This window comes from Trachypithecus francoisi, unplaced genomic scaffold, assembly GCF_009764315.1.
Source record: "Trachypithecus francoisi isolate TF-2019V2 unplaced genomic scaffold, Tfra_2.0 Lachesis_group2, whole genome shotgun sequence".
In the NCBI taxonomy this organism is placed as follows: Eukaryota; Metazoa; Chordata; class Mammalia; order Primates; family Cercopithecidae; genus Trachypithecus; species Trachypithecus francoisi.
In genome coordinates, this window is record NW_022681465.1 from 70,260,170 (window position 1) to 70,273,553 (window position 13,384).

The window sequence follows — 13,384 nt, forward strand, 5'->3', positions numbered from 1 at the left end:
GGGCTATGACTGATATTTCTTTTAAATTATCACAAAATCAAATGTTATAGGTTATTGCTGGCAAGAATTTGAGAGGTTACCTCTCTCAATAGTGAATGCCTTCCGTATTTTTGTTGCAGATGGCCCTGTAGTCTCTGTTTAAATAACTTTAGTGAACAAAGAGTTCTTTCTCACAATGACCTGAAATTTGTTTCTCTGTAAATTCTATTCTCTTTTATTCCTGTCTTCTCAGTTAAGTTCATACTTCTCTTCTTTCTGTATGAGTGGTTTTCTTGGTTACTCTCTTTAGGTTACAGACATGATGTTTTCACTTTTTTCCCACAGGATACGCTCTACAGACTCATAATTCTAGCTGTCCTTCTCTAAATACCTTTTAATTTATCAGTCTTATTCTTAAAAATCTTACCCAGGACTGGATGTGCTATGCCATATGAGGTCTAATAGGAGAGCATGTGAAGGCTACACTAACTTATTTTGGAGCTGCAATACATTTTGGCTTACATTCAACCCATAATCACACAAAAGCCCCAGACTCAAGAAGGGAGAATGTCTAAGAACCAACGTCCCAAAAGTCAACTTTTTTTCCCTCCATGCTACCATCATTTTGAACATCAGTAAATTTAATACACTCAGTTTTGTGATTTGATTCTACCAGAGTGCCATGTATTGTAACAGGCTATTAATGATCATCACATTCTAAAAAAGTAGCCTTTGCTTGAATGATTTCCCATGCAGTATCAAACTGATGATTCTTTAAATTAATGAGCTTTATAACTGTACAGAATTTGGCAATTATGTTTCAAGGTAAACATGAAAATGATTCCAAGACCAAACAAGGGTGTTATCTAGCTGCAGACATACTAATAATTTAAGCTTCAGAATTTCTTAAAGACAGATAAAACAATTACTTATGTTTTCAAATTATTTTTGCTAGGAAGGCTACATGTACATTTTTAGCTAGAAATTTGCATTAATTGATAATTTCTTAGGATAGATTAAAAATTATTCACAAACTATACAAATATTAATTTTGTATTTTGAGTCTTAGCATTTAGTATTTTCCCTTCATTTATTTTAAAAGACAAATCTTACCTTTTCTGATTAATTCTTTTCCTTCATTAACTAAGTCTGATGTCATATCATCATCTCCCATAAACTGCTGGAAACCAAGCAGATTCAAACAACGGGTTCCCAAACTAATAAAAGCAGGTTTTTAAAAAAGACAAGCATTATTTCACATTGTAAATATTTAGATGAATTGTTCTTTAGCATTGTCACTCCAAAAGAAGACTATGCTTCATTACCTGTTATCATATAGTTATCTACAGTCACATCTGACATGCTTCAAGAAGTATCACTTATCTCCCTTTCTAAGAAGTGTATGCCCTGTACTTCACTGATTAGGGTATGCACTATATTCAGGTTTCTTATAGATGTCAATTAAGTCAAGTTATCAGCATACCTTCAGAAAACAATTACACCAAGATGCTAAAATGATAACTATAATAATGTAAGAGCAATTTTTTCCCTCTGATCTAGTTAACTATTTAAATAGCTTTTATACACTACAAATTGATTACTGTATCTTATCTGAAGCCTACTACCTTATATCTTATTTGCTATTTACTTTAAATTTGATTGTTGTACAAGATGAGAATACTGAAAACATGGAACACAAGGAAGGAAACAATAGGTGAATAGGCAGGATTAATATTTGTTTAAGATCCAACTATACATCAGATAATTTACAGATGCCTTCTTATTTAATTTTTACTATCACTCTAAGAGATAAATATCACTTTACAGGTAAGAAAATAGGCCTAAGGGGTTAAATACTTTGCTAAAGAGCCCTTAATAAATGACAGACTTAGAATTTAAATCCCAGACAAAAACCAAGCAGTTCTTTTTATTATATTAGTTCTCAAACTTTTTCAGTGATGTACTTCTACACAGACAGGGAGGAAAAGGGAAGAGAAAGTGGTGAAGGAGAGAGCGAGAGAGAGACAAAGGGAAAAAGTGAAGGAAAATTCCATTTTGCAGGAAAAATGTGTAAATATCTAGCTAATCCATAATATATCTACTTGTTTCATTCATATAAAAAATGTTTATTATGTATTACCATTGGGTAAAATTGGGGTTTTGCAGATGATTATGTTAACTCTCTGACTTCAAACATTTCCTTACCATGTTCATATCCTTGTGAAAGTACTATACTCTGGGATGAGAAGCTCAGAATTAGATCACTGTCTCTGGGAAGGTTTTATCTTTGTCTAAAGTGTCAGGAAACAACATTACGCTCTCTAGGCAGGTAAGTCTGAATATTCACTCTGGGTGTGGCTGTGTTGGGTGTGGCTATGTTGCTAATAGCATGGGAATTAGACTAATTCTGGCAGCATTTCAAATGAAAATGGATTATCAAGTCAACCTATCATTGAAATGTTAGTAAGGCATTGCTTCAGGTGTTCTATAACAGAACATCTATTCTGTGAGTTAATCTGAAAATTAACTTTTTTTCCCCTTAAAGATAAAATGGCACTCAAAGTTTATCCTGATTAGAAAGACACTTTTAATGATTAAACAATTTTCCTTTCTCTAGACATAGTGATTCCTTATAGCTAAGATTTTATAGTTGACAAAGCATTATTCTGGCCCATATCACTTGATCCATACAACCATCTAACAAGGTAAGAAGAAATGCTAATCTTGCCAACATAACTGCTAACATTAAAAAAAATTATATATTACAAGTTCTTAATGTTCCACTTTATTAACTTTTCAAATAATTAAGCACATAATAAAAACATAGTTTTAGGCACACAAAGTATGACTAGACTCTTCTTTTAATACTTCATTTTCACACTGTAGATCTGTTACTGTTTTCTCCACCTAAAGAAAACACTCAAAATATTAGATTTGCTATCAGTTCACATTAAAAGTATTATTTTAAGGGAGGAGAACACCCCTCATATTGTCTTATGCCCTATTTCTGCCTATAAAGAAAGAAGAAGTAAAAACTAAAAGGCAGAAATGGAATCCACTGGCAGACAGCCCAGCACCGCACCCTGGGCCTGGTAGTTAAACATCAGCCCCTGACCTAACTGCTTGTGTTATCTATAGATTTCAGACATTGTATGGAAAAGCGTCGTGAAAATCCCTGTCCTGTTCTGTTCCGTTCTAATTACCGGTGCATACAGCCCCCAGTCACATACCCCCTGCTTGTTCAATAATCACAACCCTCACGCGGATCCCCTTAGAGTTGTAAGCCCTTAAAAGGGACAAGAATTGCTCATTCGGGGAGCTCAGTTTTTGGACACGTGAGTCTGCCGATGCTCCCAGCTGAATAAAGCCCTTTCCTTCTACAACTTGGGTGTCTGAGGGGTTCTTGTCTGTGGCTCGTCCTGCTACAATCTGAAGTTATAATCTTTTAGTTATTTTACTTATGAGAAAGTAAAATATATTTTTAAAAATTCAATAGAGAATGTATTTTAAACAATATCTGTTTACTCATTACTGTAATGTTAGTAGATATTATCTGTAACAACTATAAAATGGTATTGGAAGATTTAAATAAAGTAAGTAGATAAAATTTATTTTTCTCAGAAGAGTAAGCAATGAACATTTCTAAGTGTTTTTGAAAAAGTGGTATTTTGGGTATGTTATGGAGCACTTAGGCAATGAAAGAGGGCAGAGTACAGGATGAGGAGGCCTGGCATATAAAAAGAAGGAAAGACAGATGCTAGAAGCCAAGTACACCTATCCTTTAAACCCTTTTGAATCTCACTCCTGCCTAGATTCTACCATTCATTCAAATTCCATGAAAAGAGCATTCCATGTGCTTTCCGACACAGGAGAAAATTTCTCCTCTAGTCTTAATGTACAGCTTGATTACAATTGGTCCTCACCTGACCCTTTGTTCTGGTCATGGTCTGAAGCATCTAGACACCCAGCAATAATTATTGGAAAGCTCCAAGGCTAATTTATGTCATTAGAAAAAAGCTGGACAGAAGGGTGTTTTGCAGGCTATGCTAGCTGTTAGTGTCAAAGGCCAGGACTTAGAGTTAATACTCTGTAATTAATCCTATCATTTTTTAGCCTAAATAGAATAATGTTAAAATAATATTATTTATTATAATAGAATAATAACTCTACCTCTTTTTTCTTTAAATTTTTTAGAGGGAGAATAGCACCTGATCACTCCAGTAGTCCCTTTGAACTATCCCCAGCTTCTCCAAAGCCACAATAAAACAAACTGAAACTCAATCAGTAAACACTGAAAAGAGTTTTAAAGAGAAAGGATATCCAGATTTAAGAGCAAAAGAAAAAATAATGTTAAGTTTCTTACCTAAAATAAGTAGCAATGCAGAGAATTACCACCAACATAGGATAATATATATAGAATCCATCTGCAATAAAGGATAAAACTTTCATGGAACCCATAATCTGAAGAGCAAGAAAAAAGTAAGTTAAATTGGAATAGCTCTATAATTTCCATTCCTTTCCTTCATTAGAAAATTTGCCTATAACCAGTTATGCCAATCCATTTGAACTTTTTAAAAAGTAGAAAAAAAGCAGTAAATGGACTTATTTTTTAAAATCTGCTTTTTATTGAGGTTTTCTCTTAAGGAAAATTAATGTAATTATTACTCAAAATTATCACATACATTGACTATAAATATAAAGTTAATATTAGTATAGGTCAATTCTTTTGATACTGCTCAGTTAGACAACCTACATGAACCAAAAAACATTTTTATCATAAAAGAAGCAAAATCACTTTTATCCAGTCAATAGTAATACATATACAATCTTTAAGAGAAAATTTTACCAGTAACACTGTAGAACTTTTCTGATGGCATTAAAAGAAATTTCACAATAACAGCATCTCATATACATAGTGAAACTAAGGAATTCCATTTTCTGACCGCACTTACAGATGTGTAAGCAGTTGGCTGAGTATTCTTGTGAGAGATAGATGAATCCATATGGGTCAAACCCAAGAAATTAAGACATAAAGGAGGTGTCAAACGGCAAAATAGCCTGCAAAAAACATTTAAAAATATGTATATAAAAAGTAAAGCAGTAAAATACATTTTATATTATACTGAGATGTATTAAAAACATTTCAGATAATTATAGCTAAAATTTTCATCTATTTGCTTTATACATACATTGAATTCTTAATGTGACCTGCCCTCACTTACTTGAGAGGTATTCTGAAAATTGCCACATCAATGCCTACATGACTACAGACTCAAGCTCCTTGCTTTTATGGTTTCTGCTATTGCTTTATCCCCACAAATTGTGGAATGCCTTTGCATGCATCTCCTACAACTAAGTCATCCGTAAAATCCATCTCACAGCATGACAAGGACAGTAACATCCTCAAGGTGAATTGTATTCAGTACATAAAAGAACTGAAGTTGTATCAACATACGTCATTCTGACAAGCACAGACATAAAGTTGTTCGATTCTGTCCAAATAAAAAGACTGCCTTACAAACCCACTTGGATAATTGGGGCTGGGGAGAATAAAGTGTGGATATGAATAAAAAAAAAAACATAATATGAGAGAATTCTTTTGTGGTGACAGAACTGTTCTGAATCTTGATTGTGTTGGTGCCTACAGGAATCTACACACACACACACACACACACACAAATGAATGAAGGATTAAAAAAATGGTGAGAACTAAAGTCTGTAGTATATAGTTAAAAGTAATGTTTTACTCTCATTTCCCGGTTTTGATATCACTGGGGGTACAGTGAAGGTTACATAGGACTTTTTGTACTATATTTGCAACTTCCTGTGAGTCCATAATTATTTGGAAAACAACAAAAAAGATGCTTAAAAATACTTTAGATGTCAACTCCTCTACAAAATTATCTAAGTTCATCCTTTATAAATACCTCATAGGACTCATTTAACAATAAGAACAACTAATAGATTGTACAATCTCACCCAACTTGAAGATATCTCTCTAAATCCTCTCTAAATTCCTCAGGAAAAATTGTTCTTTTTGGTTTTCCCAGTCCTCCTCAACTCAGTGACAGACCACTGAATCTTAGGACACCATCTAGGTCTGACTTAGTCTCTAAACTCTCCATTATTTCTACTAGCTAATCTCTGGTTGGTAAATCCAGGCTCACTAAGTATGTTTCTTCTGCCTTCTAGCCTACTTTACCCAGTATACCTACTTTAACCTTAAAACTCAAGCAGGAGTTAGCTGGCAATCAACAAACATCAATTTAATATTTAAACCTAATCAATTAGCTGATAGAAATATAGATGTTAGTGGAACACCTGTGAGCAAAAATAAAAGATCCATAAGAATACACTCAGTGATGACATTTCTCTTGTTTCTAAACATAATCCTACTTACATGCCACTGAAAAGAAGGCTATAAGCATCAGTCTGGTGATGTGAAGCCAAGTAATAATAGTTAAATACACGAATCCTGAACACAGTAGAATAAACACAGATACTTAGGAAGAAGATGGAAAGGAAGCAAGCAATCTGGAAAAAAACAAAAACAAAGCAGTTTGTTTAAAACAAACAGACTTTAGCACTTAACAATTACAAGCATTATCCTTCATTTTTTTTTTTCTTTTTCTGAGACGGAGTCTGGGCCCTGTAGCCGAGGCTGGAGTGCAGTGGCACAATCTTGGCTCACTGCAACCTCTACCTCCCGGGTTCAAGTGATTCTCCTGCCTCAGCCTCCTGAGGAGCTGGGATTACAGGCATGTGCCACCATGCCCGGCTAATTTTTGTATTTTTAGTAGAGACGGGGTTTCACCATGTTTGCCAGGCTGGTCTCAAACTCCTGACCTCGTGATCCACCCGCCTCCGCCTCCCAAAGAGCTGGGATTACAGCCACCACGCCCAGTCTAGCCTCCATTTCTAACATTTATTGATGCTCTATAATTGAAATACAGTAATAGAGAACTTTTAAATCACCCACTAAGATTAGGAAAAAACCTACATTTCAAACTGTTTAACATCCTAGATCCAAAAGTTTCAAATCTACCTTCTAATGTGAGCCTGTTTTCCCATTCCCTTGGCAACTCCTCACATGAGGCCTACAAGTTATGTAGCTTTACTGGCATAAATATAATCAAAGTATTCCTAGGGCCAAGAGTGATGGTTCACGTCTGTCATCCCAGCACTTCGGGAGGCTGAAGCAGGAGGATCACTTTAGTGCAAGAGTTCCAGACCAGCCTGGGCAACATGGCAAACCCTGACTCTATAAAAAAATACAAAAATTAGCAGGGGATGGTGGTGCATGACTGTAGGCCCAGCTACTTGGGAGGCTAAAGTGAGAGGATCTCTTGAGCCTGGAAAATCTAGGCTGCAGTGAGCCATATTCACGCTACTATACTCCAACCTGGGTGACAGAGCAAGACTCTGCCTCCAAAAAAAAAAAAAAAAAAATTCTCAGATTTTTACACTATCTTGCAACTTTTTATCTCTCCTCAAATAGTTATTAGTTTCTATAGCGTGGGTAAAATAATGAAGCACATTTCTGGAACTTTGAATAACAACACTGCAGAAAACTTCACGGCTTTCATTTTTACTAGAAGAAATACATGGAGAAAATAGTTAAGGATTATACTACGAAGTGACATCTATTTATGACAGACATAAAATAAACTGACCTCTATATAAATATAATTATATGTTTTTTCTGCCAGCTGTATGAAGACCGCAAAGAGGGATAAGACAGGAGTAGTGCTAAAGAATGTGCACTCTGACCACACAACAATCACGGAGAAGATGGACAGAACCACAGCAAGTATCTTGTAAAACCATGGTCGCAAAAGACATTCCCAGTACCATTCTAGAAGATAAAAGAAAAAAATGATTAGGAAAACTATAAAAGACTAATGGGGTATTTACATTGTTTCAAAATATCTCCCAATAAGATACTTAATTTCAAAGAGAAAAACAACAATTTAACGGCACAGGCAGATACCACCCTAACCAAATGATCATCCATGATGGGACAAACTGACATCATGTGCCTCCTGCTGTGATGTACTGATAGGAACATGACATTGCTGCTGTGGTATTCCTATAAAAAATGCAGAACCTGCATCTAATTTTAAAGAAACATCAAAGTCAAATTCAGGGACATTCAACAAAAAACTGGCCTATACTCCCAAAAACATTTTCTGATATATCATAAAACACAAAGACTGAGAAACTGTGTTAGATGAGAGGAAACTAAGGAGACATAATAACTGAATGCGATACATGATCTGGGATTTTTTACAAAAAATATTATTGGGATAATTATAGCAAAATCTGAATAAGGTCTGTAAATAATAGTACAGTATAAATATTAATTTTCTATTTTGATGGCTGTATTTGGCTATGTAAGAAAATATCTTTATTTTTAGAAAGTATACACAGAAACATTTAGGAACAAGGAGGCATCATGTCTGGATACAACTCTAAAATAGTAAGAAAAAATACATACAGACAAAGCAAATCAATATGGCAAAATGTTAACATTGGAAAGCCTGGTTGAAGGGTATATGGGAATATTTTGTACTGTTTTGTTTTGTCTTATTTTGTTTTGAGACGGAGTCTTGCTCTGTCGCCCAGGCTGGAGTGCAGTGGTGTGATCTCAGCTCACTGCAACCTCTGACTCCAGGGTTAAAGTAATTCTCCTGCTTCAGCCTCCCAAGTAGCTGGAACTACAGGGGAGTGCCACCACACCCAGCTAACTTTTTGTATTTTTATTAGACGCGTGCTACCACGCCCGGCTAATTTTTTGTATTTTTAGTAGAGATGGTGTTTCACTGTGTTAGGCAGGATGGTCTCGATCTCCTGACCTCGTGATCCACCCACCTCAGCCTCCCAAAGTGTTAGGATTACAGGCGTAAGCCACCACACTCAGCACCATTTTGGTTTTAAGTCTGAATTTAGGTATAAAGAAAAATTTAAAAAAGAAAGCTCAATAAATTAAAAAGCTATATTTTTACTTCATTTATTGAATAGTTGAGCTTCTGGTTCACTGTAATTCTTTACAACTTTTCTCTCATCATAATTCCTAGTGATTTCAATACCCACATAAATGATTCCCCTTTCAATACCCTTGTCTCTCATTTCCTTGACCTCCTCTCTAATGAACTTTCCCTCCATCCTACCTCAATTACTTGTTGCTACAGTGATGCCTAAACCTTTCATTATCAGCATCTCCAGCCCTTCCATATAATCGCATTCCAGCATGCTTGTCTCCAAAGAATACCTTCATCTAGTACAGTATTTCAACTCCACTGACTGGCCATACCTGGAAGAAAAATCAATTTATTCTATCACACTTCTACTGTTATTTAACACTTTGATGCCCTTCCTTCCTCATGCAGCTCAGATTCCAGTCTTTGAGGACAGTATCACACTTACTTTGCCCCATTTTGCTCCACTGTACCTGTTAAGCTAAACCACACCTGGTTAAATCCAACTCCCTGGCTACTCTGAGCCTGCATCCACACAGCTGCACACTGCAGGAGAAAGACACCCAACCTCGTTGACTGGCCTCACTTTAAATTCTTAATCACTAGCTTCAAGTGGGTCCTCAGTACTGCCTCGCTAGCCTACTGTAATTCGCCAATCTTCTTCGATGCCCACTCTGCTAGGTAACTATTTTGCACCTTCTCTTCCCTCCTCAAATCTCTAAAATCTCCTCTTCTATACTTACTCTCCACATTTCATTAAGAAAACAAAGCGATCAGAGGAGAATTTTCCCAAGTTTCTACCACTACAACTTCTCAGCTAGTTACATCTGTGCCTTACCTCCACCATTCTCTTCATTGTTCACTGTTTCCTACCTCATCTCTACTAGTCATGAACATTGTCCTAGAAATTCTCTATTGTCTTATCAAATTCTCATGTTTCTTTTTTTTTTTATTTGAGACCAAGTCTCACTCTGTTGCCAGGCTGGAGTGCAGTGGCACAATGTCGGCTCACTGCAACCTCCGCCTCCCGGGTTCAAGCGATTCTCCTGCCTCAGCCTCCCAAGTAGCCGGGACTACAGGCATGTGGCACCATGCCCAACTAATTTTTGTATTTTTAGTAGAGAAGGGGTTTCACCATGTTGGCCAGGATGGTCTCAATCTCTTGACCTTGTGATCTGCCCACCTCGGCCTCCCAGAGTGCTGGGATTACAGGTGTGAACCACCGTGCCTGGCCTCAAATTCTATTATATCATTTACTAATTACATGTGATAATTTCTCTTGACTATTCCCCCAATCCTCTGTCAGCTACTACCCCTTTTCTCTGTTCCCTTTTATAAGGAAAACATTTGAGTTTTCTAGTCTGTCTCCAATTGCTCCTCTTCCTATTTCTTTTAAATTTCAGTCAGGTTTTTTTATCCTCTCCCCTCACTTCTCTAAAATCCAATGGTCAGGTCTTAATATTTATGATCCTTAATCTATGTGCAACATTTGAAAAGGCAGTTTATATACTCTCTTCCTCAAAACACTTCATTGTCCTAATTTTCCTGTCTCACTGGCCCCTCCTTTTCTAATCTTTTCTGCTGGTTACTTGTCATCCACCTAATCTCTAAATTCTGGAGTGCCTCAGACTTGGTCCTCAGACTTTTCTCTTTTCTCTATCTCAAGACTTCTTTATTGATTTTACCCCGACCCCATGGTTCACTATACATTGATGGTACCCTAATTCATATCTGTAGTTCAGACTTCTCCCTTGAATTTCAATTTCTATAATCAACTGCCTATTCAGCATCTTTACGCCTTTATATGTTTATTGTCTGTTTTCCTCACTCCACAAGGGCAGGAATTTCTGTCTTTCTAAATTGATACGTACCAAGCTACCAAGCACCCAACAATACATAGCACTAATGTACCCAAATATTTGTTGAATGAATGAAAACAGATACCACATCATTCCTTCATTTAATTACGAAGCATTTTTGTTAAAGTTTTCTGAGATATTTGTTATAGCCATTAAGTCTTCATACTCAAAACCAAACATGCAAAGGAGAATCAAGTGAATATAACCATTTATTTGACTAAATAAGGTAAACAGAAGTTTTAATACTGTGACACTTTTGTACTTGCATTAAGTTTCTTCACACTAAATTTGACAACACTTGAAGGGACTGCTATAAATTATCAAAAAGGAGAAAAATGATAACTACAGAGTATAGGTTTTATAATAAGACTAATAAATGTAAATAATCAGAAGATTATTTAGGGGAATATTTCAGTAGTATGTCAAGACTGAAGAAGAGACCCAAGCTTGTGATGTAAAATTACTTACAATTCTTTTTTTTTTTTTTGAGACGGAGTCTCGCTCTGTTGCCCAGGCTGGAGTGCAGTGGCCGGATATCGGCACACTGCAAACTCCGCCTCCTGGGTTTACGCCATTCTCCTGCCTCAGCCTCCCAAGTAGCTGGGACTACAGGCGCCCGCCACCTCGCCCGGCTAGTTTTTTTTATTTTTTAGTAGAGACGGGGTTTCAAAATGTTTGCCAGAATGATCTCGATCTCCTGACCTCGTGATCCGCCCGTCTTGGCCTCCCAAAGTGCTGGGATTACAGGCTTGAGCCACCGCGCCCGGCCGTAAATTACTTACAATTCTAACTATTTTAAGTACAGTCATGTGTCACATAACAACATTCCAGTCAATGATGGACTACATATACAATGGTGATCCCATACAATTACAATACTGCATTTTTACTATTATCTTTTCTATGTTTATATACACAAATACCATTGTGCTACAATTGCCTACATTATTCAGTACAGTAACATATTGTATAGGTTTGTAGCCTAGAAGTAATAAGCCATACCATATCGCCTACATGTGTAGTGGGTTTAGTATGTACCCTATGATGCTCATGCAATGATGAAATTGCCTAACAACACATTTTTCAGAGTAATCCCAGTCATTAAGCAATACATAATTGTATACATTATGCATTATACAAAATATGCTTGATGTATACATTTTTTAATAGAATTTTTATTATTTGTGAAGTAACAGTGGAAACTAATGATTATATGTTATATGATAAGTAAAACAGTTATTTTGGGGAAATGTTACCAGATACTTAATATCACATAGTATAAATTTTGCATTGGTGAAAACACATAATTTTTTTCTACAGAAAACTTCTCATCATTAAAGTTTGAAATTTATATTAAATTACATACCAAATGTAGGATTATAAAAATATTGGATAAATCGATTTTCTGGCTCTGGCGATTGAAAGGTGTGAACAAACTGACGAGTAGCACTAGTTTCATTTTTTGCTACATCTTCCAGATAAAATGCTTGCTCCAAAAGAATCTGCCATTGTACTTGAGTTCGACGGTGTCTCTGAACTGAATAAATCACCTAAAAAAGAGAACGGGGGTAGACCTGGTAATGTTCTGATCCAACAGTGGTTCAGCTCTCCACTAGGGAGCATGTTTTGATTGTCACAACAAGGGGAAAGTGCTAGGGTATTTACTGGGTCAGGCTGAGAATATTAAGGTTCTAAAATGATGTAACAGTTTTATATAATGTAATAGTTATGCTCAGCGAAGAATTCTCCCTCCCCAAATGCCAATAGTAACCCTGCTGGTATACACAGAGATAAAATATTTCAAAGAATAATAAGGACAGGATGAAACAAAGTTTTAAATACACATTCACTAAACATTCCTTTCATATGAGCAATGATAAGTCTAATTAAAATCATCATTAAGTAAAATACTTACAATTAACAAAGTTACCTGTTTATGCAGTTTTACCAGACTTTTTTCACTTGGGTAAATATTATGCTTTTCATCAAAATCTTCATAATCATCCATGTTTCTACCCATTTTTTCCTGATACTCTGTAGGGCACTAAAAAAAAAAAAAGTAGACTTTTAAAAATCTTAATTGTAAAAAGATAAAAATTTATTTTTATTAAAAATCTTTCATTCTTGAGCAGTTCTAATTTTTTCAAAAACATCTTCCTACTTTATTGTCACTTCTAGTTAGATTTCATCTGCTGATATTTTCTTGAAAATGTCTTAAAAGGTGTACTGAGTTACTTCTCACCTCTATAATATTAATCTGTGTTCATATATACTAGATAGATATAGATGGCTATAGGCAGGGGAGCCTACCTACAGGAAGCAACTAGTATTTGAGAGGATTATTCTAAGTAGGATAAATTATTTTTCTAGCTAGAGAATGAAGCAAAATCATGACAAATCCAAGATGCTGAATTTTTGAAAGGCATAGCACAGAGAAATAAATACATGAATTTAAAGTCATCTTCTATACTACTATTCATTTATTACCTATATGAACTTGGGCAACTTAGTTAACCTCTCTTAGTAGTTCTCAAAAAGTAGCAAATGTGAGATAAATAGTTAGAAAAG

At 35.6% G+C, this 13,384-nt stretch overlaps 1 protein-coding gene across 2 annotated transcripts in view; it reads right to left on the reverse strand.

Annotated features, from left to right (window-relative positions):
* LMBRD2 (LMBR1 domain containing 2) overlaps window positions 1–13,384 on the reverse strand; it is a 62,608-nt gene that overhangs the window by 11,927 nt on the left and 37,297 nt on the right. Inside the window, exons 8-14 of one of the 2 annotated variants that reach the window (XM_033179359.1) lie at window positions 12,732–12,860; window positions 12,183–12,366; window positions 7,653–7,834; window positions 6,380–6,513; window positions 4,932–5,037; window positions 4,343–4,440; window positions 1,093–1,196 (exon numbers count right to left, since the gene is read on the reverse strand). In XM_033179359.1, coding sequence (XP_033035250.1) covers window positions 1,093–1,196; window positions 4,343–4,440; window positions 4,932–5,037; window positions 6,380–6,513; window positions 7,653–7,834; window positions 12,183–12,366; window positions 12,732–12,860 — 937 coding nt within the window. The remainder of the gene's footprint in view (window positions 1–1,092; window positions 1,197–4,342; window positions 4,441–4,931; window positions 5,038–6,379; window positions 6,514–7,652; window positions 7,835–12,182; window positions 12,367–12,731; window positions 12,861–13,384) is intronic. The other variant, XM_033179360.1, reaches the window with a different exon arrangement.